The sequence below is a fragment of the Vicia villosa genome, linkage group LG2, assembly GCF_029867415.1.
Source record: "Vicia villosa cultivar HV-30 ecotype Madison, WI linkage group LG2, Vvil1.0, whole genome shotgun sequence".
NCBI lineage: Eukaryota > Viridiplantae > Streptophyta > Magnoliopsida > Fabales > Fabaceae > Vicia > Vicia villosa.
In genome coordinates this window covers 224,383,877-224,407,817 of record NC_081181.1, presented here as the reverse complement: position 1 = coordinate 224,407,817, position 23,941 = coordinate 224,383,877, and the positions used below count along the sequence as shown (strand labels likewise).

General features: G+C 34.6%; 1 protein-coding gene across 4 annotated transcripts; it reads right to left on the bottom strand.

Annotated features, from left to right (window-relative positions):
* Positions 1-1,255: 1,255 nt before the first annotated feature.
* On the bottom strand, positions 1,256-5,200 carry LOC131654042 (uncharacterized). 4 transcript variants are annotated; one of them, XM_058924447.1, is made up of 10 exons: positions 5,074-5,200; positions 4,545-4,632; positions 4,288-4,399; positions 3,788-4,181; positions 3,419-3,494; positions 3,056-3,167; positions 2,850-2,952; positions 2,445-2,520; positions 1,717-1,831; positions 1,256-1,608 (listed from the first exon to the last, which is right to left on the bottom strand). In XM_058924447.1, the coding sequence occupies exons 2-10, from the start codon at positions 4,628-4,630 to the stop codon at positions 1,504-1,506; spliced, it is 1,179 nt and encodes a 392-aa protein (XP_058780430.1). In that variant the 5' UTR covers positions 4,631-4,632; positions 5,074-5,200; the 3' UTR covers positions 1,256-1,503. The 4 variants fall into 4 exon arrangements, with proteins under 4 accessions (XP_058780430.1, XP_058780431.1, XP_058780428.1 ...); XM_058924448.1 differs by having other exon boundaries at positions 4,964-5,103; XM_058924445.1 differs by lacking the exon at positions 5,074-5,200 and adding an exon at positions 4,751-4,832.
* Positions 5,201-23,941: the final 18,741 nt, after the last annotated feature.

Here is a 23,941-nt window from a genome sequence, read left to right as displayed (position 1 = left end):
TATATTGTGTGCTCCAAACATAGGTGCATGGATCTCGATCTAACATACGTGATGTCAATTTGATTCCATGAGAAATAAAAATTAAGAATATTGAATGTTTACACCGATGTGTCTTTGGGCGTCTTTCTTTCATTTTATAATGAATGATTTATTTGGAATAAAATGATATCTCAAAATGAATGATTCATTCAATTTTCAATACACTTTTTCTAATTCTACCCTCTAATTAATAAAAAAATCACCGTTCTCAATACATGACAAGGGTACTATAGTAAAACAGTATTATTTCTCTTACTTCTTACATTTTTCTTAAGTTGTGTGAAATTGTGTGTTTGGTCACTCACTGTGAGACAGATGGAATAATAGAACCTAAATAGGTTTTGTGTACTAGGTACTCCATCCCTCCCACAATGAATGATCTATTTGAAATAAAATGATATCCTAAAATAAATGAGTCATTTCAATTTTCAATACACTTTTATAATTATATCCTTTAATTAATAAAAAATTCACCGTTCTCAATAAATGATAAGGATATTATTGTAAAAACATCATTCTCTCTTGCTTTTATACCTTTTGTTAATTTGTATAAAAATATGGGCAACTAAACTCATTCACCTCAATCTATAGACGAATCAATCTTACCAACTATTAGATCATGTGAAGTTGATTGACTCCATATGCATAAGTGACCACTTTCTATTTGGAGATGTCTTACCAACTATTAGATCATGTGAAGTTGATTGACTCCATATGCATAAGTGACCACTTTCTATTTGGAGATGTTTAGTGTCAGTGAAGGATGTTAGAAATCCCTTGTAAGCCACATCTGGAGTTAGGCTTGAAAAGTCTTGGAAAGAAGTTTTTTGATAAAATAGTCTAAGGATAGTAGAAAGAAATTCATTTTAATGGAAGCATACCAATGCTAAGTGAATTGCGATCAAATAGTTTGAGAGTTAACGCTTTAATTCACCATCAAAGATGAGATTCCTTTTCTTATCCAACATTTGCAGTTGGTAAGTAAGAACAAACTATCCAAAATTTATGTTGGCTCATCCGCGTTCTTCATAAACATCTCCAATACTCCGGTATTTTAACCATGCAGTTCACAAGCAGAAATAAAAATCATAAAGGACTAGTTCTAAGTGATCTCTAACGATGAGATATAAAAACTTTCCTCTATGTAACTGTAAAGGAAAATGATAGACATTTAATTAGACACCATTTTTGTTAAGTCTCACAGAATATTATATCATTGAACAAATGTGTATACTCAATATTCAAAAAATATATGAAATTAGCTATAAACAAAATTGTTTTGATGCATGTTTTTTTATATGGAGGTGTTTAAAAGATGGAAGAATAATTTTCTCATTTCCCCCTCTCTTGTTTTCTTTCTCCTTATACTTTCATGTTTAGTTAATTGCATAAGACTCTTCTAATAACATTTTTCATTAGAGCTTATGACATAGCACGCAAGATAAACACGCGACTCTATCTATTTCATTTCCTTAGTTGTACCAACTTCATTGGTATAATGTTCTCAGGGCCCTCGTATTTAGTTTTCAATGCATGATGCTTCAAACATATTTTCCTTGCATAATCAGCCTGAAATTTGAGAATGTCACAATAAATTGTCAAATTCCATATGGTATGTGAGTAATATAACTAGTAACTATAATTTGATAATCATGTGGCTTCTAATTAGAGATATACCTTGCTTGTTGCACAAGTAAAAATCCCCTCTTCAAGGCTTTGGGCAATCTTTCCAAACTCATCTGATCCTTCATGACCAGAAACAATAGGAAGTTGTTTTTTTAATGTGTACCTTCTACAAAAAGGAAAAAAAAACCATGGTTTAGTTATTAAATAACACTTCATCCACTCCTAAATAAATGCAGAAATTTGAACCAAATACGTTCTTTGATCCATCTTGGTTTATTAAATAATATACTAAGATATGAGTTATTAATATGTTATTGTCACCAGACAATCCTACCATCATTGAAATCATCTGGACATGTTCTGCTAAAAAAAAGATAGTAGAATGGATGGCAGACAAGGATTACAGAAACTATAAATGTTCTCGGTAACTAACATCTTAGATAGTCTCCTCCATTAGATTAATTAGTTTTCCGCTAAACATTCATCCACAAAACCAGCAAAACAGTAAGATCAAATAGTTTTCCACCAAACATTCATCCAGAAAACCAGCAAAACAGTATGATCAACATAGTTTTCCACTAATCATTCATCCAGAAAACCAACAAAACAGAATGCAGGAAACATCAGGCTCTTGTTCAAAAAATGGCAGCATCCTCCACCAAAACACACCACATGCATACAAAGATATCAAATGGATCAACAATTTATATTTAATTGCTCTTTTGTTATGAATCAACAGTAAAAACTCATCAAGTCAATGACACAGAATTAAAGCTTACATTCTGTTGATAACTTTTTCGCGCGCTTCAGGCTTCAATGTACTTCTCCAATCACCTTGATCTGGCCTCTCATTGGCTAAGTCAGATGCAAAAACAAATAATAATAATAATAATAATAATAATAATAATAATAATAATAATAATAATAATAATAATAATAATAATAATAATAATGATGATGTATGTAATGTCAGAATCAGAATGATTCATCATTCATCATCAATAACACAGGAATAATAATGAAAAGAAATTAAGATAGAAGATAGAGGACAAGGACAGAGACCATGTAAGACCAGCAAAACTTTAAGTGTTAAATGATATCTCAAAGCAAGGGGTCAAAGTAAACAATTCAGAGTCTGATACTCAAAGAATACAATCACTGTGGCAAAGCTCTTAAATGATTACCTGGATCAATTTGATTCCATGTCACTCCATTGGCCAAAAAGGCGCCCTGGTGTTTAGTCTCTATTTTAAGACTCCTCAAAAATATTTTCATGGCATAATCAGACTGAAATTTGAGAATGCGAGAACAAATTGTCAATCTTCAATATGGCGTGAGTTTGTGCTAGTAATTATAATTTAATAACCATGGCTTCTGATGAGAGATATACCTTGCTTGTTGCAGCAGTAAAAACCCTCTCTTCATACTTTTGAGCAAGCTTTTGAAGTTGAGGCAATCCTTCTAGACCAGGAAAGGGAAGACACCTTATCAATGTGTTCAATCTACAAAAAAAAAAAACAATGGATTATTTATTGAATAATACTCCCTCAGTTCCAAAGAACCAGCAAAACAGAATGTATCATACTTTAGTTCAAAATCAAAACTAATGGCAGCATTCTCTGCCAAAACACACCACATGCTTACAAAGATGACAAATCAATCAACAATTTACATTTAATTTCTCTTTTGATATGCATCAACACTATAAGAACTCTTATAAAGTCAGGGACACATAATTAGCAATAAAGCTTACAGTTTGTTGACAGTTCTTTCACGCGTTCCAGGCTGCAATTTACCTCTCCAATCACCTTGATCCGGTTTCCCATTGGCTAAGCCAGAGATGCAAAAACAAATAATAATAATAACAATGTAATGTCAGAATCCAACTGATTCATGATTCATCAATAAGAGAGGAATTATATTAACAAGAAATATTGAAGAAAAACCAAAATTGAAGATACAGAGGACAAGGACATAGATCATGTAGGACCAGCAAAACTAAAGTGTTAATGATATCTCAAAGCAATAGGTCAAAGCATAGTCACGATAGCTAATGCTGAAACAATCGAGAGTCTGATACTCTCAGAATACGATCACCGTGGCAAAGGCCTTAAATGCGTACCTGGGTCAAGAGGTTCATTGATAGGGCCAACTTGATTCGATGTCATATTATTAGCCATAGTGCCCTGAGATTCAGTCTCCGTATCCAAAGATGGTGTTAAATTGTTGGCCATAGTGCCCTGAGATTCAGTCTCCATATCCAAAGATGGTGCTAAATTGTTGGCCATAGTGCCCTGAGATTCAGTCTCCATATCCAAAGATGGTGTTAAATTGTTGGCCATAGTGTCCTGGGATTCAGTCTCCAAAGATGATGTTATATTGTTGGCCATAGTGTCCTGGGATTCAGTCTCCAATGTAAGCATATCTAATGATGATGATATATTGGTGACCACAGTGCCCCGGGATTTAATCTCAAATTCAAGCATCCTCGTAGCTATTTTCTTTAGATAGTCAGACTGAAATAGAGAATGCGACAAAAAATTGTCAATCTTAAATAGGGTATGAGTTTGTGATACTAAAATTATAATTTAATAACCATGTGGCTTCTTATTAGAGATATACCTGGCTTGTTGCAACAGTAAAATTCTTGTCTTCAAACATTTGGGCAATGTTCTGAAGTTCAAGCAATCCCTCTTGACCAGAAACGGGAACATGCTTTTTTAAACCTTCCATTCTGCAAAAAAGAAAAACAGAGGTTCAACTAATTATATAATACTCCCTGCATTCCAAATCATATGAGCATGTATTCAGATTTAATAGCTGTTTTGATATGCATTAACAGTAAAAAACTGATCAAATTAGTGAAAAGTAAAGCTTACATTTTATTGACAATTCTTTGGCGTGATCCAGGGTGCAATTGACTTCTCCAATCACCTTGATTCGGTATTCCATTATCGGTGTCCATTACTGAAACCACTCAACAAGAAACAAAAAAGTTAATCACACATGAAATACAGTTACAATCGCGAAGACGAAACCCTAACCCTATAACAGAGTGAAAAACAATAAAAAAAAAAAATCATACATGAAATACAGTTACGATCGCGACGATGAAACCCTATAACAGAGTGAAAAACAATAAAAAAAATCATACATGAAATACAGTTACGATCGCGACGATGAAACCCTATAACAGAGTGAAAAACAATAAAAAAAATCATACATGAAATACAGTTACGATTGCGACGATGAAACCCTAACCCTATAACAGATTGAAAAACAGAAACAAAAACCATACATGAAAAGCAGTTACGATCGCGACGACGAAACCCTAATCCCGCAACGGAGTGAAAAACAAAAAGAATTCATATATAGTGTTAATCGATTACTCTTCACATTTGGCTATACCTATTTCTTCCAACGTACGTCAATTCAAATTCAATGAGATGAATATTCAGATTGTGTGGCTGTAGCTTTTTTTTTGAACAAAATTGTGTGGCTGTAGCTTAATGTAAATCCGTTAAATTAAGTAACAGATCCCTTGCAAAATTCCAATAACACCCTTAATTTTTTATTTTATGAAAATTTAAATTTAAATGATAAATCGTGTCACAATTATATCTTTTCATTTTCAGAAGAAAAAAAATTAATTACTATTATACTTATATTAATCTTCTTCTATCTACTTTAAGTCTTTTTTTTTTTTTCTAATAGTGAGGGCAAAAGCCCAAATACAAAAGAAAACTACAAAACAGCAGCATTAGAGTTACAAATCCCAAGCTTGTCAGCATGCAACATTGGCTCTAAGAAACTAAGAGCAAAATCATAAAATACTAACGTCTTATCCATGCAATCTCTATTCTCCAAACCGTCCGCGCAAGAGTTAGAGCTTCTAGGAATGATTACGGCTACCTTCATCTTCGACAAAAGCTCCAAAATCTATCGAAGAGTGACAACACAATCTATATCTTCCACTTTGCCATCTTCTTAAGCCTTAACAACTTGAGTCGAATCAGTGTTGATTTCAATGTTTAAATATTTTAACCTTTGAGCTAACTTCAGTCCCTCAAACACTCCCCAAAATTCAATGTAACAACCCAAATTCTACCCGAAAATATCATGCGAGAAATCAGAGTATTTTAAAAACTATCAACAAGCATTTGGGATATCACATTTCCTTCATATAAACAACTCATAAACATATACATAGCACTTTAATCTTAGAGAAGCACAAAACAACTTGTAACAGCTCTTAGATAAATCAACTTCGTTTTAATATGCAGCGGAATCATAACATTCAGCTTTATAAACAAACCATCATATTTAATCGGAACAAACTTCAAACATCATAGTACTTCTCATTATCCAATTTGGAACCCAACAACTAAAACATGAACAACATAGAAACAACAATATAGACAACCCCCCGAGTGCTACGTATCAGAGCGACACACCAACCGGACACGATGAAGCTACAAACTTTCATAGCTATACTTGAGTACCTGCCCATTTCCCATGGTAGGGGAAACATCAGCAGAAGGGGTGAGATATCAAACATTATAAAGGAAAGTATGATAATACATATAGCAAAGGTAAAATCATACACAATTCACCACTTCTCAATATAAGCAATTTGCATCACAACAATAATGTTAACTATCAACTATAACAATGTATTCAAGTTTACAAGTATGTCATTCAAGCACATAATAACATACACTTCATAATCACAACGTAAATTAATACAACTATCAACAATGGCAAAACATGGTTCATATATTCCACATATATACATATATCATTAATACATATATATATTTGCATTCTCATCATATGCGTTTCATTTACATATATCACATCTACACACATCAACAATTCATATCAAATGAATTCAACTTTGCAAACTATGCATTCACACATCATAGCATTCACTTCATAAACACAATAATTCAAAATGCGACTCAACTGTGCATATGCATGTGGTACCAATCGGAGCTTCAGCCCCCGTCACCAATTGCCCAATTCAGAGGCACAAGGCATAAGCCTTCGTCACTAGTTTGCCAATCCAGGCCGTCACAGAGTATGCATATGAAATGTGACTCGACAAACAAGACAACACAGCATACTCATCACAATCACATATCGTCACGAGGCATAAGCCTATATCACAATCCATTACCATTTATATGAGGTAATTCACGTCACCATAATATTTCATCTTCACTTAGTCACAAAATCATCCTCACAAATATATACAACATCACGTATTCACAAAATCGTCACAAATATACAATTCTCATATCATCAAGATCATTACAATTATCATCATGTTTCGGCACATCGGCACAATTACTCAATTTCACATATTAACACAGTCATCGCAATTATCATCATAATCCACTAAACTAACGACAATTAGCTAGGATTCATACCATAAGGTTAATCACATAACAGTGCACAATAATAATCATATTGGCAATCACAACATTATTCGCAAGAAAGTTATCCAAACCGAAATCACAAGTTTTGGTCGATTCTCAAAATAATCTCAATATGCCAATATATCAAGTAAAACAAATCGGCTTTCAATCATGAACTAAATCAATTAGAAATAATTTTAATTATCAAAACAACATCATTAACATAACAATATATTATTCTCAACTTGAATATTCAACCAAAACACAATTACGGTCAATTTCTCAAAATACCGTAATTTATCGATAAACCGAATAATTGGTCCAAGTCCAAGTATATTCCAATCACATAGACTTATTGGAATCAATTCAACTAATAATTTAACTATCCAATTAATAATCAAACTATATTAATTTCAATTCAAATATTATATTTCTATTCCATTATTTTCCAATTCTACAACAAAACCCATTATTTCACTATCAATGGTTTACCCATAACAAACACAACAATCTAATACACATAGACTATCAATTGCACATAACTTATCACATTTATATCATCATATACCAACAAATCATCAAATATCCAAAATTGCAACATAGAAGAACACGGATGTCAAAGTATAGAATCAAACCCACTATAACATACTATCATACAACCCTTTAGCATGAAAGAACCCCACCCTTACCTTGGTAAATATGGACTCTTTCACCATAGCTCTAAACTTCTCTCCAAAAGAAATCATCTCTAACATCATTTGGGGACACACCTAAAAACCAGTTCGGGAATCAGCTTATCAGATAAACTTAAAATCCTCAAAATCAAAATCGCTCCGGTCAGAACTTACTTCTATGGGTCAGGAACGTTGTGTCCAAGTAGCACAACGATCCAACGGTTGGATTGAGAGATATGTCCGTTTTGCTAAGGTGACTCTTTGCTGAAACATAGCTGCGAAAATGAGGTTTCTTCTAGCTTTTCTCTTCCACCATTGTTCTCTTATCTTTTGCCTCTTTTCTCTTCTTCCTATCTTTTCCCCCAAATGAAAATAGTAACCTCTAAAACCCTAGCCTTCTCTTACTATCTCACTTATGTCAATTGGGCTTAACCCACCAATCCATCCATTATGTTTCTATCACTTAGGCCCATTTAATTATATCTCTCTAATAACTCAATTAAGTCAAACAACACAAACACTCACATAATTAAATACTTAAATAATTATTATATCACATAATAACTAAATAAATAAGTTATTATTAAAAACACCAAATAATATAATTACTAATCTAATTAATAAAAATATTAATAAAAATCGGGATGTTACATTCAGCAAGGAGAGCACTACCTCTTCCAAAATTTTTGGAAAAACCACCTTTCCAATCTCCTTTATAGTCCCGCAAGATTCCACCACAGCCCGATAAACTATCAGGTTTGCTAGCTCTATCGGTGTTGAGCTTAATCATGCTTCTAACTGGTGGAATCCACCCTACAGAATTGATACCAATGCTCTAAATACCAACAGATTTATGAAGGATCATAGCTTGCTTGTAATCCTGACATCTTTTTAGAATCTGCGAAATCGGATCAAAGGGCTGCAAATAATTTGCATTATGTTCCTCCTCATTACGCCATGACCACAAGGCATGGCATGCTATAATCCAGGTATTGCTCCAGTCTTCACTTTTGTAATTTAAATTCAAACTCATCCATTCTACACTGGCAGCCTCAGAGAACTCCCTCCTTAGCTCATTAGGAATCAAATCTTGCCAAATTTGTTTATTGTAGGAACAATCCCGAAGTGCATGAATACTTGTCTCAAAAGTGTTATTCGACTCTTACAACTTGCACTACCAAGACCTTTTGTATTCTTGCTATGACTGGTAAGTAATCTATTGTGTTTGAACAGCCACATGAAGCTTTTACAGCTCTCCGGAACATATGTTTTCCATATTTTAATCCACTTTGAATCTAAGGCATTGTTGTTGAAGCCTTCCAGCTCATTGAACATGTCTTTTATTTAGAATTTATCCTTGCATGTACCTGCAAAACAAAACACGTCAGTACCATTCTCCATGCTTGGGGGAACGCACGCCATAATCTTTTCGATCCAATATGTTGGCAACCAACTCTGGAGCATGTTTAAGTTCCAATCACCTGTATCATTGATCAAGTATGTCATACCCCAAAATTTGCCCATCATATTTTGGCTCACATGACTTTCAACTACTCAAAAATATACAAGATTTGGACACACTTACCTGTCTCCTAAGCAACAAGCCACAACTAGGGTTTTGCTTCTCTCCAAGTAAAATCAAATTCTGATACTTCAAGTGGACTTCATGGCCTCTCATATGTCTCATAGTATCCTCGTGCCAAATTTCAAGTTTTGATTCATAAGATTGCCCAATCAACGGTTCAAATGGTCAACAGTCGACCAGTTTGACCTAAAAGTCAACTATGGTCAACTTACAGTCAAAGCTCCTGATTTTTGGTCAACATCAACATTTTAAAGTAACATTCATCATTTGATCAAAGGTTGGTCATGATTCAACAAGGAAAGTTCAGAAATCAACAAAACTCAAAGTTTCTAAATTAGGGTTTTGGACATAAAGTCAACTAAACTTTGACCAGCCATAACTTTCAAATGAAACATCAAAATTTTCCAAACTAAAGCCTTTATTGAATTAAATTTCATTCTCTACAACTTTGTGTCTCTAAAGCCAAGGCCAAAAATGATTCATTTGAGATATATGAGCCAAAACATTACAGGTCCTTTTTGAAAGTTAACCAAAAGCAGTTTTTTGTCAAAGCCAATATTGTCAAGATAATATCTCCAAATGGAAAAAAGGTTCAAAAGTGGCTTGTAGAGGACATCTTGAACTTTCCAAAAATACCTAGAACTCTTCCATGTCTTAAAAATTGAGGGAGATATGCCTCGTCAAAGTTGGACAAATTTGGTTAAAAAATGTGAAACAAATGAGGTTCAAAATGAGTTTTCTTGCAAATGGGCCCAATATTTTTTATTCAATCTTGTTCCACAAGTCATCAATGAATTCCATATCCAATGCCACGAATTTTTTATTAATATTTATATTTTTATTGAATTTAATTCATGAAAAATATAATATAAATCAAATAATGAAAAAATATGAAAGGGGTTTGTTTTGATTCTATTTTTCACTTGATTTCAATCATTCAATAAGCCAAGATATGATTCAATTTTGTTCAAGGAATGATTGGAAAAAAAGAATCAAAATTGGTCAAAATTGGAAACATTTACAAATCAATTTCTTCAAATTTCCAATCTTTAATTCATTGAGATTTGATCCAGAATTGTTAACCTAAATTGATCTCATATAAGTACCAAGCTTCTCCAGATGCAAAGGGGACGAAATTCAGACCTGAGGAACCCCAACAGAACTTCAAAAAATTCTTAAAATATGGCAGGTTCGATTTCTAGATGGCAGGCGTCTTTAACCATTTCTAAGGATCAAACAGGAAATACCGGTGTTCTCTGAAGCCATTACAATTATCACCATCCGTCATAACACCCAGAATCACGACAACCATCACCACGGTTTGCTTCATTTTTTCATGTTCGATTACATCAATCCACGCATCATAAACATGTTTCAATGATATATTTGTGTTTGTATGAATGCATAAATTGTTTCTGGATGGTTTAATTTGAGTGTTGATGCAGGATTGATAGGCTGCCATAGTTAGGGTTTTGGCTTCTCAATTTGGGGAAAACCTAATTAGAAGCAAGATTGATCCAAATTGATGGCATTATGTGATTCAGAGGCCGATTTATAACCGATTCATTTTGTTATATGGAATTTATTTGATACGTATAACAAGCTTGATGATCGCATGGCTATAGCAACGCTTAAGAACCGTAGCCAAAAGTGCGGTATTTTCCAAAATTATCCCAACGAAGAAGATGACCTGCGCGTGTGTTTTCTTCTTTTAAATTTTGATTTTTTATTTTGATATATAATATTCAGGGGGACCGTTTGTTAACAACAAGCATAGCTGGCTCGTATGGCAAAAGGTGTGTGCAAGATGCCTATCTACAGGCTCCTGAGATCGATCCTCACCCAGGGCGTATTTTGTAACAGCCCGAGCCTTCAACGTTCCCGGCACTATTACCTCACGATCTTCTTTACTCCCCTCTCTAGTAAAGTTTTTGCCTTCCGTGGGAATCGAACCCTGTACCCTGGGGTTCAAGTACATGTTCAATCCATTCCCACTACCAATTGAGCTACGTAGCTCAATTGGTAGTGGGAATGGATTGAACATGTACTTGAACCCCAGGGTACAGGGTTCGATTCCCACGGAAGGCAAAAACTTTACTAGAGAGGGGAGTAAAGAAGATCGTGAGGTAATAGTGCCGGGAACGTTGAAGGCTCGGGCTGTTACATAAAAAGGCGCCTTTTAATGTAACACCCTGGATTTCCGCTTACCCCGCAGGGCTTCCGGCCTACCAAGCATGTCACCAGCTTAATCAATAATCCCCCCTAGGTCCGCTTATCGGCTGCCCAGGAAATATTGTTTTTGCCTCCCGCAGGAATCGAACCATGTACCTAGGGGTTAAGTACATATTCATAGCAATTCCTGCTACCACTTGACCACGTAGCTCAATTGGTAGTGGGAATGGATTGAACATGTACTTGAACCCCAGGGTACAGGGTTCGATTCCCACGGAAGGCAAAAACTTTACTAGAGAGGGGAGTAAAGAAGATCGTGAGGTAATAGTGCCAGGAACGTTGAAGGCTCGGGCTGTTACATAAAAAGGCGCCTTTTAATGTAACACCCTGGATTTCCGCTTACCCATGGTCAATTGGTAGCAGGAATTGCTATGAATATGTACTTAACCCCTAGGTACATGGTTCGATTCCTGCGGGAGGCAAAAACAATATTTCCTGGGCAGCCGATAAGCGGACCTAGGGGGGATTATTGATTAAGCTGGTGACATGCTTGGTAGGCCGGAAGCCCTGCGGGGTAAGCGGAAATCCAGGGTGTTACATATTTTTTCTCTATTTTTCTTTGACATTCTCACTTGCAGATCCAACGCTCCATCTCCATCGCAGGTCTATGGTACACCATCGCTCATCACCGTTAGATCATTCTCTTTGCCAAACCCAACGCACCAGGATTGAGGGACCATCACATGGACTACCAGACTTCTCACACTCAATCCTGTTTTTTTTCCTACTCCCTTTTACTTTATTTTACTTAATTGTTTGCTTTTTATGTTTTTTCTACTAAAACCCTAAAATTTAGATTAGATTAGTAATATAGTTTAATTTAAATCTAGTTTTTTTATTTTATAATTTAAATGTAGGTTTTATTTTATAATTTTAATTAAGGTTTTATTTTATAATTAATTTGAATAAGGTTAATTAATTTTAGGTTAATATAAATTAGGTTAAACAATTAGGTAATTAATTTAGGATTAACTAATTAATTAGATAAATTAGAATTTAATTTTAGAGTGAATTTTAATTAGGTTTTAAGTTTAACCTTAATCAATAAATCATAGTAAACCTTAAACAATAAACTATAGTAAACCTTAATCAATAATGTAAGAGTTATCTATTAATCTAAGGTTTTTAACTCTTAGGTTTTTACTTTAGGTTTGCCATTAGGTTTTTTAGACATAGGGCTTTTTAACCCTGATTTTTCTAAACTTATATTTTATTCGCGATTTCTCTCCCCATCCTATGCTTTGTGTATGTCGCATGTCTTTAATTATTTATTTATTTAATTTTGTTGCCTTTATTTTTAATTTAATTTATTTATTTCTGTCACTTAAAATTATAGAAACTATGTATAGGTCGTAAGGTTTTTTTTTATATAATAGTAATTAGGATTTACTTTTCTGCCTTTACTTTCTGCACTTATATTTCTGCCTTTATTAACTGCGTGGTTAGTAACAATAGGGAGTGACAACAATTTAATGAATTTAGTTTGCCTAATACAAGATAAAAATATCCAAACTGAATCACTTGATTGTTGCACACACGCACCTATAAGGTTTCCTCTCTTATTGCTGCCTTATAGCAATGTTGCCCTCAGTTCATTATCATCATCAAAGATCATAAGTTCCTTCAAGTTGCCTACGATAAATATGACCTTGTCCCTCGATGTTGCCTCGGTTAAATGATGATTGTCCCTTTCGAATGCTAAGGTATCCTAACTGGTTGCCTAAAATGACTATTATATCCTTCCTGAGACTACCTGCCCTCTTTATGGTAGGGACAGTCTTATGGCGAACGATAATCCTTGATGACCCTTTTCAAATCCAATGAAAGGACTATTTGCCCTCTTTATAGTATGGATAGCCCTTTCAAACAACAGTCTTAAAGAACAGAAAAATTAAACTTAGGGTAGGTGCTCTTAAATGCTTTCTCTATTCAAATTCAAACCAAAAATACTTTTCCCACTCCTTTTCAAATTACTTTCAAAAAGGCTACGCTTATTTTACAAGCTAAAGTTCTTATTCAAAAATATTTTTTCTATTCACACACTACACTTCAAACTTTTCAAACAATTCAAACAAAGTGAGCTAAGCAATTAAGAGCCCATGGATACAAAGGGTGCTTACACCTCCCCTTTGTATAAGCTACCTCCCCGAACTCCAAGTCTTTTTAACAGGTCTTTTTTTGTTCTTTTAGCCTTTCCGATTGGATAAAATAAAAGTCGGTGGCGACTCTTGCTATCCGCAACATTTTAAAAAAGTCAGTTCTCCCACCGTATTACAAAGTCACACACAAAAGCTCCTTTCAGGTTATCTGGAATCATCACATCAAGATCAGCTACACAACACTCATGCCCTAACCAATTATCATTCCATGCCTTAATATTTTTGCCATCTCCAACAATCCACCGTCCAGCTTCCAACATACTTGGAATAGTACTATCTACATCCTTCCAAAGACTAGAATCAGAATTCCTCATCTTCATACAATCCTCTATATTCAGAATTTTGTATTTGTGTTTTAACACATTACACCAAAACTCAACTGACTGATTGTATACAGACCAACCGAGTTCCATAAGGCAAACATGATTTAACACATTAAGATTTATAAGGCCAACTCCTCCCATATGTTTAGGCTTCGTGACTGTCTCCCATACAACTGCATGCAACTTTCGTTTATGTTCAGTATCACCCAAACAATATTTCTTTGTAGCCCATGGGTAGCATCAATGCAAGATTTTGGAAATTTATTTGTCATCATGGGATACAATGGAATTGCCTCAATAACACTTTTAGCAAGTGTAATTCTCCGAGCAAGGGCCAGGCTATTTCTCTTCCAGCAGTTCAGCTTTGTAGCCACTTGATCTACAATGTATTGAAAATCATCCTTCTTAAACCTCTTTCCACTTAGAGGCACTCTAAGGTATCTACCAAACTTCTTGGTATGCCTAAAACTACACAGCTTTTGCAACTTACTTTGCATGTTTCTATTCACATTATGGGGGAAAAGAATGCTCGTTTTTTCTTGACTAATTTCTTGGCCAGACATATTGCAAAACTTGTCTAGGGTTTCCAAAACACAATTCAATTGATCTTCAGATGCCTCTCCAAAAATCAATAAATCATCTGCAAACATAAGGGGGGAAACCATTATTCCCTGCTTCCCTAATCTTATTCGTCTCCACCTTTTCTTCTCCACCTCTTCTTCAGTTAGGTGAGATAATTTGTCCATACATAGCACGAACAGATACGGTGAGATAACATCACCTTGACCAATTTCTCTTTGAGGTCTAAAATAATCATTTCTTGCTCCATTCCAATTAAAATTAGTTTCTACACTTGTCACCGAGTGCATAATCACATTTATCAAATTCTCCGGAATATGAATTTCTTGTAAGGTCCTCCATATAAACTCCCAGCTTAATTTGTCATAAGCTTTTGCTAAGTCAACCTTTATAGAAAAGGCACTCTGCCTTCCTTTCATTCTTTCCATAGTGTGCATGGCTTCTCTATCAATGAAGATATTTTCATGAATGAGCCTGCCTGGTACAAACCCAGTTTGATAAGGAGAGACCAGAGTGTTCATGTGTCTTTTGAATCTTCCTACAACAATTTTACTCAATACCTTATAAATAATGTTACAAAGAGAAATTGGTCTATATTGAGAAACCATGTTGGGATTATCAACCTTGGGAATTAAACAAATGTCTGTTTTGTTCACATGTTCAATCTCCCTGGGGTTATTTCACATTTTGCTCACAAACTCGCACACCGTATCTCCAACAACTCCCCGAGATTTTTGACAAAATCCCGCCGGAAATCCATTTGGGCCAGGAGCTTTCCACGATTTCATATCAAACATAACTTTCCTGATTTCCTCTTTACTAATATTATTCCCCGTCTTCACTAACTCTTCCTCCAGAATAGATTTAAAAGTTATCATTGTCTGACTCCAGTAACTCCATTTATCACCAATGGAAAACAACTTCTGAAACTTTTCGTTCACATGCTTTTTAATTTTCTCACTATCATCAATCCATTCTCCATTATCATCCTTAATCATAATGATTTTATTCTTTCTCCTTCTGTTAACAGTCTTTAAATGATAATATTTTGTGTTTCGATCACCGTCCACAAGCCACATAGTTCTCGACCTCTGGAACCACATGAGTTCCTCTTGTCTCAAAATATTCTTCAGCTCCTCCTGTAACTTCTTTTCCAACCTTATCAATCCTCTGTATTTCTCTTTTGAATGCTTCGCTGATTACCATCCAACGTTGCCATTAAACCTTTTTTTTACCTTCTGAACATGTTGAATGCAACACTCTTTCCATTCTTTAGCATCACTTTGGATGCGCCGGATATTTTGCACAAGATCCACATTATTCCTCCAAAATCCACACAGCCTATCAATATAATTATTCTCTAACATCTATTCAGTTTCGAACCTAAACGGTTTAGGAATCTTCTCAACAAAGTCATTATCGAGAGAGACCACGATTGAATGATGATAAGAATAATAAACTCTATTCAGCACTTTAACTTGAGCTTCAGTGAACATTAATCTCCAATCCTCATTACTTATAGCCATATCTAATCTTTCATAGATACGTTGTCCACCATTAAAAATAGGACCTCGCCAAGTATAAAGAGAGCCTTTAGTTCCAAGATCAGACAGGTTACAAGCCTCCATATTATTTCTAAAATTGTTGCATTTGCAGGATGAGACATTTCCCCCACCTTTTTTTGTTCAATGGCATAAGCTATATCATTGAAATTACCTGCTACAAGCCACGACATAACCATGTTGGCAGCGACCAATTTCAATTCTTCCAAAAAAGTTTCCTTACAGTTTCATTAGGGCTTGCGTACACCACCGTAAGACACCACTCTTGCCCTATATCATTAATAATCTGCATGTGAATAGCTTGATCAATTAATAATCTACTTTAAGTCTTTAACCCTATAAGACTAACGCGTCAACCTCTTAGAATTTTTTATGTTAATTAAAATTGTCATTATTTATGGAGTTTTAAATAATGCATTTTTAGTGTAAAACAATTTTACACATATAATTAATAAAAACTCTTACGATTGTCATGTCATTTCAGTATTTTAAAAAAATTGAGATTTATTTTGATGCATGTCTCTCATTAGTTGATCGTGTAAAAATATTTTATACAGTCAATGTATTTCCTTTTTCTCTAATTTATAACCATTCTTAGAACGTGTCAAGCTCTTAGAATTTCCAATATTAATTAAAATTTCATTATTTATGAGAATTTCCCAATGCACTCCATAGCCCTCTCACGCACCCCGCGAAATTCCAAAAATGCCCTCCAGCTTCCGTAGATGCATCTCCGGAAGCACCTTTTATTTAAAAAAAAATTGGTTTCTTCCGTAGATGTATTTACGGAAGCGTTAAAACATGGTGAAACTTGAGATTTTCCTAAATAATTGGGAAAATCAAAATCTACGAAACACTATATTTTTACACCCTTTCGTAGATGTAGTTACGAAAGACGCAATCCACTTAATTAATTTGGGATTTTCCCTAATTTGAGAATTTCCTAATTAATTAGTAAATTCTCAAATTAATTAAGTTGATGGCATCTACGGAAGCCTTAAAATAGAGTGAAACTTGGGATTTTCATGGTAATGCATAGCAAACATAGATGTCATGTCCTTTAACTAGGTATTTGTGTACAGAACGAGATCGAAGGAAGGTTAGTAGTAACTTTGGGGTTCCAGATTATATGTCATTCATTATAAAGTATATTATGATGAAACACAATTAAATAAGTTATCTTTATGTTTCAACAATTTCATCAATTTTCTTCTTTCCTTCATGGGTTTTCTTCTTTTTTTTACTTTGATCCTTAAGGTTTATTCTCCTTATCAATTAGAATATGTTAGGCCTATTTCTTTGGTATGGTCGCAAACAAGGTACACAAAAGGTTTATATGGCAAACACTAAGCATGGTCCTCACATAAGTTTAGCACAAAACTCAGATGATTTAGGTTAATGTTATCACGTGGGTTTCCATGGAAGGATTTTTATAAACCTAATTCTTATGAAAGTCCCTCGGGGTAATTCTTGGATTTATGAACGACGAACAACTACGAAAGCATTTGCCAAAGATGTTTTCATTAATCAATAACGAAAGTTGGGGTCATGACTTTGCATCCATAACCATATACCTTCTCCCAAACGAAAATTGTATACATTGTAACACGGCGGGAGAACTGACTTTTATTTTATTTGCAAACAAATGTTACGGTGAGCAAGAGTCTCCATTGATTTTTATTTTGTCTAATTATTAGGAAAGGTATAAAAGTACATGAAAGACCTTTTAAGAAAAGAGTTTGGGGGTAACTTATGAAAAGGGAAGGTGTTAGCTCCCTTTTTATCCGTAGTTATCTACGGGCTCTTAGTTTGCTTAGCTCGTTTTTTTTTGTTTGAAAAGCTTGAAAAAGCAGAGTGTGTGTGTTTTGAAAGAAGGTACTAATAAGGAAAAGCTTCATAATTATCCTTGTGTCAGTCCTCAAGAATATTTATGAAGTGTTTTTGAAGTTTTGTTTGATTTGAACTTGTGGTGTGAATTCTTTTTCTGTTGAGCAAGCAAATTAAGAGCTACTTACCCTAATATTTAGTATTTCCTATACTTTTCTACTTACTTTAAGGGATATGACTAACCATACCATTTATGGGTAGGTAGTCCCATCTATTGGACATGTTAAGGGACATCGGAGGGTCATCGATGGTCGTTGAAGGCAATAGGATAGAGGTATCTTTAGCAAATTCAAAGGGACAATCATATTTTCGTAGGCAACCGTTCGAGGGACTATATCATGTATTCGTAGGAAACAGTTCGAGGGTCATCGAGCGACCGTGATCTTTGATGATTTTAAATCGTCGGGACTTTTGCTATTGGGTACCTCTATATTCGAGGGACATGACATTTATTCATAAGGCAACCAAGAGGGGCGTACCCTAGGGGTGAATGTGTGAATTGGTGTTTGTTTTCAGAATATTTTATCTTTTTAGTGATCTAAATCGGATCTGAATTCTTTCACTCCCTATTTTACTAACACACGCAAGTATATAATATCATACAGGAAAATAAAGGCAGAAAGTAAAGGTCCTACCTATTACAGGGCTTCGGGGAGGGGGTTACAATAAAATCGGGAGTGCGGAAAATGAATCTGGAGAAATTAAAACTACGCTAGTACAAAAACCTTGTGACATATACAACAATTTCTAATATTTAAATATAAGGCAATAAATAAGCGTTGCGATGAAAAGTCGAGAATTCGAGAAGTGGAAGGAAATTGAAGGAAGAAAAAGATTTAGGTTAGCAATTAATTGAAAATTAAGTTATTTATCAAATCAACCTAATTCTAAGTTTAATTACTAATTAAATTAAATAAGTACAAATTAAACTAATTTAAATGTTAATTAACCTAAATGCAAAAAAAAGACCAGTTAAACCCTAATTATTAGGTTAATAGAAGATTTATGTTCAAAGTAATTAATAAATTGAACTAATATTAATTATCCTAAATAAAAAAAATACCACTAAATACTTATTAATCCTAAATATGCTAATTAATTAACCTAAATATACTTAATTGTCTAATTAGTTATTTGTTAAAAAAGATAATTAGTGGTTAGTGTAAAAACAAAAAAAATGAAAAGAAACAACACAACCAATACAAAATAACTAAATAAAAATTTGAAACTGGGCGCTGGATCTGGTGCAGGTGGTCTGTGATGGTTCACGGTAGGCATGCCTTTTGGTCCTTCATATGTGGCTCCGTGTGAATCCAATGGCAGCTAGATGAAGGCGTACCATAAGCTCTTGCAGGCCACACACGTTGGATATGTGAACACATAATACCACACTATTGCAACAACAAAAATTTAATTGTATGAGGCGAGTTTCGAACCCCTGTGCTAAAAGTGAAAGGTTTCGTACAAAGGGCAGTTGTGCTGCTTTTCGTTTTTTGACTATCCATCAATCAAGAAATAATAAATATCAATATGTGTAATAAATGGACAATTCAAACCCTGAGTCAAACTGGCCCCCACAGATACTGCGCGAACCAATAACAATTGGAGAGAGGAGTTGTAAATTTTGATCGTCCAATGAGAGACACACGCGTGTGGTCCAAAAGTCTATGTTCCACGTCTTCGTCTTCAAGCTTCCTACCTGCTGATTTTATCACGAATTTATTTGCGGATTTCCCACAAATTTCCGTATCAAATCAAAACTTAAACAAAACACGTTAAACAACCAAGAATGCATGCCCAGATCCACTAATTGGAGTATTGCAAGTTCAATGATGATGGTCTTAAGGTCTAACACAACCTGCATACATGAAAACGAACCATATGAAGCTTCTTGCCCTAATCACGACCTCCTCTTATTCATGCATCAAAGCTTAGAAACAATGGTTCTAACTAACCCTAAACATCATTATAAACAAATTAAAAGCAACGAAACACATTGAAACACATTGGATATTGAAATACGAAAATCACAACTTTGAATGAATATGAACAAAACAAAATATGAAATTCATGTGATATGAGAGTCATGCATTAATCCATACTCACTCTAAATTACCCCAGAAGAAGAATTATGGCCTTGGTTTGGATTGAAGGTGACTGCTTTTCTAAAAATGTGAGCCCTAGTTTTTGAAACTTTCTTGAGTTTTTTTTAGAGAGTTTTAAGGCAGCCTTTTTCGTGTCTTAGGGTTTGATCAGCTTTAGATACTTATAGAGACTGAATTAGGTAAACTATTTTAGGAAGAATCCAATCAAATCAAATATTTGATTATGAGAAAATTTGGTTGGATTCCTTCATATGCAAACTTTCCATTCTTTGTGCAATTCTATTTCTTGTACCTTTTCCATGATTCCTTGGCCCTTGGATGTGAAATTGATCTGATTTGGATGAGTGAGAACACTTTGTATATTTTAATTTGATTTTATTTGATTTAAATTGAATTTAAGTAAATAAAATCCAAAAATAAATATAATAAAACCATAAAATAAATACCAAATAATTTTTGGGCCTCTAATAAGCTTACTACCACGTGGAAAGTCTAAAACCCTAGGCCCATTACTTAAAAATCTAAAATTCCTCACTTAAGTTTTCATGCATTTTCTCAAATTTCCCCAACTTCTGACAATCATAAATCACTCAATATTTGTCCTATGAAGGTGTTCTAGGACTTTTTAGAAAGCTCGTGATGTCCTCTACAAGCCACTTTGGAACCTTTTTTGCATTTGAAGATTTTATCTTGATGATATTTGCTTTGACAAAAAACAGCCTTTTTTGTGAACTTCTAGAAGGACCTGTAATATTTTGGCTCATATCTCTCAAATGATGCATTTCTTGGTCTTGGGCCCATATCAAAGTTGTATAGAATTGAATTTCCTTGAGGATGGGATTTGGTTGGAAAGTTTATGATGAACCATGTGAGAGTTATCTTTTGAGAATGGGTCTTGGGCCTAGTCAAAGTTCAATTGACCTTCTCCTTAAAACCCTAATTTAGAAACTTTATTTTTTTATGATTTTTGCATCTTTTCTTGGTGAGTCATGATCAACACTTGATCAAATGATGAATGTAACTTCATAATGTTGATGTTGACCAAAAATCAAGAGTTTTGACTGTAGGTTGACCATAGTTGACTTTTACCCTAGCATAGTCGATTGTAGAGTTTTTAGCAATTAACTGAGCAATATTGTGAATCAAGGCTTGAAAATTGGTATGGGGATTCTTTGAAACATATAAGAAGCCGTGAAGTTCACTTGAGGTGTCAGAAATCTCATTTCCTTAAAAAGAAACCAAACCCTAGTTGGGGACCTATTGCTTAGGAGAAGGATGAGCATGCCTAGTTCTTGTGTACCCTTGAGTATCTGATGATCATAGATGTTTGAGGAAAATAACTTGAGCCAAAATACGTTAAAATATGACGGTTAAATTTTTGGGTATGACATACACTAACCTTTATAACGATGAATCATATTCCATTGGTTAAGATGGAATCTTCCTTCAACCGTTGGAGCTGAACCATAGAATTACTAGAGTATTTATTTTTAACCATTAAACCATAATGGTTTATCAATAAGATACATTATTCATTGTAATATTAGTTATTAAATTCTTGATATAAACTAGAGTGAAGATTCATAAAGCTACTAATACCAGGAATAAACTAGGACATGTTTGGTCATTTCTTGATAACTATCAGAAACATGACAATGGTATAATTTGGGTCCTTTGGGATAGAAATAAGGTCACTGTCAAAGAAATCTTGTCTACTGATCAAATGATCCATTTTGGCATTTACAATAATAAAGATGAATTCAAAATGTGGTGCTCTGTAATTTATGCCCATAACTTGCTGGAGAAAAGGAATGCTTTGTGGAAGACGATTGAAGATATGTCTCAAACCATTTAAGGTCCATGGTTCTTAATGGGTGGCTTTAATAATATTCTTTCAGTGAATGACAAAATAGGTGGGAATCATGTCTATGAGAGAGAAATCAGTGATCAAGCTGATATGCATCGTATGGGACTATATAAGAAGGAAAGTTTGGTGATCACTTTACTTGGTTCAACAACCAAAGTAATAGGGAAATTTAATCTTGAATTGATAAAGTATTGGGCAATGTGAGTTGGCACCGGGCAAAAGTAGATACCACTCTGACATTCATGGAACATGGATCACTAGGCCATGCCTTCAAGGTAAAGATCAAGAACAAAAGTACACTATGACTTTCAAGTTTCCAAATGTTATGCTGAATAATAATGGGTTCTTGGATGTTGTGGAGGTAAACTAGAACCTTAGTCTGGAGGGTAGACCAATGTATAGAGTCTATAAGAAATTATAGAGGCTGCAACAGGTGATTAAGGATAAGAGTAAACCCCTCCATGGTATCAATAAGCAAATTGAAGAAGCTAGGGGTAGACTTGGTAAGGCACAACAGGAACTGGTTCAGGATAAGATGGATGTAGAGAAAATCAAACAAGTCAAGTGTAGTATTCAAGAGGCCATGAATTTGGAAGACTTGGAGGAGAATCTTTTGAGGCAACGATAAAAAATTGAGTGGATAAAGCTTGAAGATAGCAATAATGATTTTTCCATGTAAGCCTAAAAAGTAAGAATAACCAAGCCCACATGAGGATGTTAAAGGATAAGTATGGTAATGAGTTGGTTCAGTAAAAGCACATTGAAGCAGAAGTGACACAATTTTATCAAGAGTTGATTGACACAACTGCTCCCTCTATGCAAAGTATTGATTTAGATGCTATGAGGAGAAGAAAACAATTGACTGGTAATCAATGCAGGGACCTTATTGTTCCAATTACTGATGTGGAAATTTATGAGGCAGTTAAACATATCAAGGATCTAACTGCACCTGGGATAGATAGATATGGTGCCTGATTCTAAAAAGGGGCTTGTCACATTATTAAGAGTGACATCATTGAAGTTGTCCAAGAATTTTTCTGTAGTGAAAGGATGTACAAGGAAGTCAACTGCACTTTGGTCCCAATCATCCCTAAACATGCTTAAGCTAGTAGGGTAAGTGACTATAGGCCTATATCCTGTTGTACCACCTTGTATGAAATTATTTATAAAATCGTAGCAAAAAGGACGGGAAAGCTCCTTAATAGTATTATATATGCTAATCAGGCTGCATTTGTCCCTGGCAAACATTTGTTGGATCATGTTCTTCTGACTTATTAATTGGCGAGGGCTTATAGCACCAAGTGAGAGGCCCCTCGTTGTATGCTTCAAATGGATATCAAGAAAGCATATGATAGTGTGAAGTGTGAGAAGTTGAGGATCATCAACCTATGCTTTGCTGATGACCTCCTCTTATTCTCAAGAGGTGGTAGTGGCTTTGTAACTCTGGTCATGAATGTTTTGCAGGACTTTGCATCCATAACAGATCTGGCTCTGAATCCTTCCAAATGTAAAGCATACTTTGGGAATGTGGAGGTCATTGAGAAACGTAACATCCTGGGACTCACTGAGTTTGAGGAGGGAGTATTACCTTTCAGATATCTTGGGATTCCACTCACAAGTAAGAGGTTAAATATCCAAAATTTTCTGGAACTGGTTGAAAAAATTATTTATCGCAATAAGCTTTGGAGCTCGAGACTGTTGAGCTTTGTTGGAAGAACGCATCTTATCAAAAATGTGCTTTTCTCTATCAATAACTTCTGGCTTCAAAGTCTTCCTTTGCCATAGTGGATTCTCAATAAAGTGGAAGTTGTTTGCAGATCCTTCCTATGGGTGGGAACATATAAAACTACTCGCAAATATCATGTTGCTTGGAAAGGTGTGTG